Consider the following 4419-nt stretch of genomic DNA (forward strand, 5'->3'; position numbering starts at 1 on the left):
GATACTGAGTTGGATGATCAGCCGTGATCATATTGAATGGCGAATGGTGCAGGCTCGAAGGGCCGAATGGCCTCTACTCCTGCACCTATTGTCTATGTTTCTATGATCAGCCATGATCATATTGAATGGCGAATGGTGCAGGCTCGAAGGGCCGAATGGCCTCTACTCCTGCACCTATTGTCTATGTTTCTATGATCAGCCATGATCATATTGAATGGCGAATGGTGCAGGCTCGAAGGGCCGAATGGCCTCTACTCCTGCACCTAATTTCTATGTTTCTATGTTTCTATAACACAGACAGACAATATACCAATAAGATAGACAACATACATTATTTAAAATATACACAGTGTGCCGGGCTGTAGTCAAATGTTGAGGTATGTTATTAAGGTGCAATAATAAAGGTGCAATATAGAAAAGTGCAAATAGCATCAGTTAAAGTTAAATGTTCATGGAATTTTCTTGAGTGTGTTGAGTAGGCTGTTGGCCTGAGGGTAAAAGCTGTTTTTTGAATTCGAACAGGCTCGAAGGGCCGAATGACCTCTACTCCTGCACCTATTGTCTATGTTTCTATGTTTCTATGTAAGGCAAGGCAGGGCCTTTACCACCTCAGGCAATTGAGGAAATTCAGAGTGTCTCTGAGGATTTGTTTGTTTGTCTTTTGCACAAAAGTCCGCGGGCATTTGCCACTTTTCATTTCACTGATCATCTCGTATGTGTATGTGACACATAGACTTGACTTGACTTGACTTGACTTGGGACGGACTTACTTGCGACTTTGCAGAAGGCGGAGAGCCAGTGCAGGAACAATTCCTCGTACTTCGAACACTTGCTGGCGGCATCTTGCCCTGTCATTTCGTCCTGCAGTTTGTGTGTGCGGTTTACCATGGCATCTCTCTCCGCAACTTTGCCCTGTGTGTTTCGAAGGAGCTTGGAGCCTGAGGGGGGAGGAGAGGAGAGGAGAGGAGAGGAGAGGGGAGGAGAGGAGAGGAGAGAGAGGAGAGGAGAGGAGATATACATATATAGATAGAGAGAGACAGAGAGAGAGGCAGACAGAGGAGAGGAAAGGAGAGAGGAGAGGAGGAGAGGAGTGAAGGAGGAGGAGAGGAGAGAGGAGGAGAGGAGAGGAGAGGAGAGGGGTGGAGAGGAGAGGAGAGGGGAGGGGAGGAGAGGGGAGGAGAGGAGGAGAGGGGAGGGGAGGAGAGGAGGAGAGGAGGAGAGGGAGGAGAGGGAAGGAGAGGAGGAGAGGAGAGGAGAGGAGGAGAGGAGAGAGGAGAGGAGAGGAGAGGAGAGAGGAGGAGAGGAGAGAGGAGAGGAGAGGGGAGGAGAGGGGAGGAGAGGGGAGGAGAGGAGAGTGGAGGGGAGGGGAGGAGAGGGGAGGAGAGGGGAGGAGAGGAGAGGGGAGGAGAGGGGAAGGATCACAGGATACTCACCTTCGATCTGCAAAACTAAGACAGAAATGGCTAGCATGCCACAGACGGCAAGAGTGGCCAGAGCTAGTCTGCTCCAGTTCGTCCCGAACTGAGCTAGTCCTCTGGATGCGGGAGCTGGAGACGGAGAGAAATGGCGGAGAGAGAGAGTTGTGGACAGTTGTAGCCCAGACCAGCGTGGGTTCGAACCAATCTCCTCCCATCGATCATCCCCAATCAGTGCCCCGTTCCTGCCTTCTCCCCGTATCCCCTGACTCTCTCTCCCCGCTATCTTTAAGAGCCCTATCTAGCTCTCTCTTGAAATAATTCTCTCCAGAGAACCGGCCTCCACCGCCCTCTGAGGCAGAGAATTCCACAGACTCACAACTCTCACTGTGAGAAAAAGTGTTTCCTCGTCTCCGTTCTAAATGGCCGACCCCTTATTCTTAAACTGTGTGTGTGTGTGTGTGTGTGTGTGGCCCCTGGTTCTGGACTCCCCCAACATCGGGAACATGTTTCCTGCCTCTAGCGTGTCCAAACCCTTAACAATCTCATATATGTTTCAATGAGTGAGATTCCCTCTCATCCTTCTGGGATGTCAGGACTGTCTTATGAAGAAAGACTGGATAGACTTGGTTTATACTCTCTAGAATTTAGAAGATTGAGGGGGGATCTTATAGAAACTTACAAAAATCTTAAGGGGTTGGACAGGCTAGATGCAGGAAGATTGGGGAAGTCCAGGACAAGGGGTCACAGATTAAGGATAAGGGGGAAATCCTTTAAAAACCGAGATGAGAAGAACTTTTTTCACACAGAGAGTGGTGAATCTCTGGAACTCTCTGCCGCAGAGGGTAGTTGAGGCCAGTTCATTGGCTATATTTAAGAGGGAGTTAGATGTGGTCCTTGTGGCTAAGGGGATCAGGGGGTATGGAGAGAAGGCAGGTACGAGATACTGAGTTGGATGATCAGCCATGATCATATTGAATGGCGGTGCAGGCTCGAAGGGCCGAATGGCCTCTACTCCTGCACCTAATTTCTATGTTTCTATGTAAACTGTGTATGTGGCCCCTGGTTCTGGACTCCCCCAACATCGGGAACATGTTTCCTGCCTCTAGCGTGTCCAAACCCTTAACAATCTCATATATGTTTCAATGAGATACCCTCTCATCCTTCTAAACTCCGTGTGTGTGTGTGTGTGGCCCCTGGTTCTGGACTCCCCCAACATCGGGAACATGTTCCCTGCTTCTAGCGTGTCCAAGCCCTTAACAATCTTAGGTACACAAAAATGCTGGAGAAACTCAGCGGGTGCAGCAGCATCTATGGAGCGAAGGAAATAGGCAACGTTTCGGGCCGATCTTAACAATCTCATATATGTTTCAATGAGATGCCCTCTCATCCTTCTAAACTCCACAGAGTGTACAAGCCCACAGCCGCTCCATTCTCTCAGCATATGACAGTCCCGCCATCCCGGGAATTAACCTGGTGAACCTATGCTGGGCTCCCTCAATAGCAAGAATGTCCTTCCTCAAATTAGGGGACCAAAACTGCACACAATACTCCAGGTGTGGTCTCACTAGGGCCCTGTACAACTGCAGAAGGACCTCTTTGCTCCTAGACTCAAATCCTCTACGGCAAGAATGTCCTTCCTCAGATTAGGAGACCAAACAACTGTACGCATGGTTCCTGCCTCTAGCGTGTCCAATCCCTTAAGAATTTTACACGTTTCATTGAGATACCCTCTCATCCTTCTAAACTCTCACTAGGGCCCTGTACAACTGCAGAAGGACCTCTTTGCTCCTGTACTCGACTCCTCTTGTTATGAAGGCCAACAGGCCAAAACTGCACACAATACTCCAGGTGTGGTCTCACTAGGGCCCTGTACAACTGCAGAAGGACCTCTTTGCTCCTGTACTCGACTCCTCTTGTTATGAAGGCCAACAGGCCAAAACTGCACACAATACTCCAGGTGTGGTCTCACTAGGGCCCTGTACAACTGCAGAAGGACCTCTTTGCTCCTAGACTCAACTCCTCTTGTTACGAAGACCAACAGGCCAAAACTGCACACAATACTCCAGGTGTGGTCTCACTAGGGCCCTGTACAACTGCAGAAGGACCTCTTTGCTCCAATACTCCAATAGCCAACAGGCTATTCGCTTTCTTCACTGCCTGCTGTACCTGCATGTTGAATGGCGGTGCTAGCTTGAAGGGCCGAATGGCCTACTCCTGCACCTAATTTCTATATTTCTGTAGCTACCCCTGCGCCCATGCTAATCCCTCCTTCCCGCCCTCTCAACCCCCGCGTTAGAGCGTGCCGCGCACGGGAAGGACTCACCGTCGGCCTCAGCGGGAGCGGGCACGGACGTGGTTGTGGACGAGGACGTGCGCGCATACGTGTGCGCGGACGTGCGTGAGGTCACGGGCACGGACGTGCGGGAGGTCACGGCCGCGGACGTGCGGGAGGTCACGGGCGCAGACGTGCGTGAAGTCAAGGCCGCAGACGTGCGTGAGGTCACGGGCGCAGACGTGCGTGAAATCACGGGCGCAGACGTGGGCGAAGTCGTGGGCGCAGACGTGCGTGAGGTCATCGCCGCAGACGTGCGTGAAGTCGTGGGCGCAGACGTGGGCGAGGTCATGTGCGCAGACGTGCGCGAAGTCGTGGGCCCAGACGTGCGTGAAATCGTGTGCGCAGACGTGGGCCCAGACGTGCGTGAAGTCGTGGGCCCAGACGTGCGTGAGGTCATGTGCGCAGACGTGCGTGAAGTCGTGGGCCCAGACGTGCGTGAAGTCATGGCTGCAGACGTGCGTGAGGTCATTGCCGCAGACGTGCGTGAAGTCGTCGGCGCAGACGTGCGTGACATCGTGTGCGCAGACGTGCGTGCGGATTCCGGCACGTCCGCGTGCGTTTCCGTGGCCGCGGGCGTGGCTCTTGGTGCGGCGGGCTGCGCTCTGAGTCCTAGCTCATCCATGAACTCCGACTGGATGCTCAACATCTCCGTGGCCAAGCGCCCAG

General features: G+C 52.6%; 1 protein-coding gene across 1 annotated transcript in view; it reads right to left on the reverse strand.

Moving 5' to 3' along the window:
- Window positions 1-4150, reverse strand: part of LOC129715744 (C-type lectin domain family 4 member C-like) — an 8835-nt gene extending 4685 nt beyond the window's left edge. The window contains exons 1-3 of the mRNA XM_055665596.1: window positions 3742-4150; window positions 1434-1547; window positions 771-938 (exon numbers count right to left, since the gene is read on the reverse strand). Of these exons, the coding sequence (XP_055521571.1) occupies window positions 771-938; window positions 1434-1547; window positions 3742-4150 (691 nt within the window). The remainder of the gene's footprint in view (window positions 1-770; window positions 939-1433; window positions 1548-3741) is intronic.
- Window positions 4151-4419: the final 269 nt, after the last annotated feature.

Source organism: Leucoraja erinacea, unplaced genomic scaffold (assembly GCF_028641065.1).
Source record: "Leucoraja erinacea ecotype New England unplaced genomic scaffold, Leri_hhj_1 Leri_1369S, whole genome shotgun sequence".
Taxonomy (NCBI): Eukaryota; Metazoa; Chordata; class Chondrichthyes; order Rajiformes; family Rajidae; genus Leucoraja; species Leucoraja erinaceus.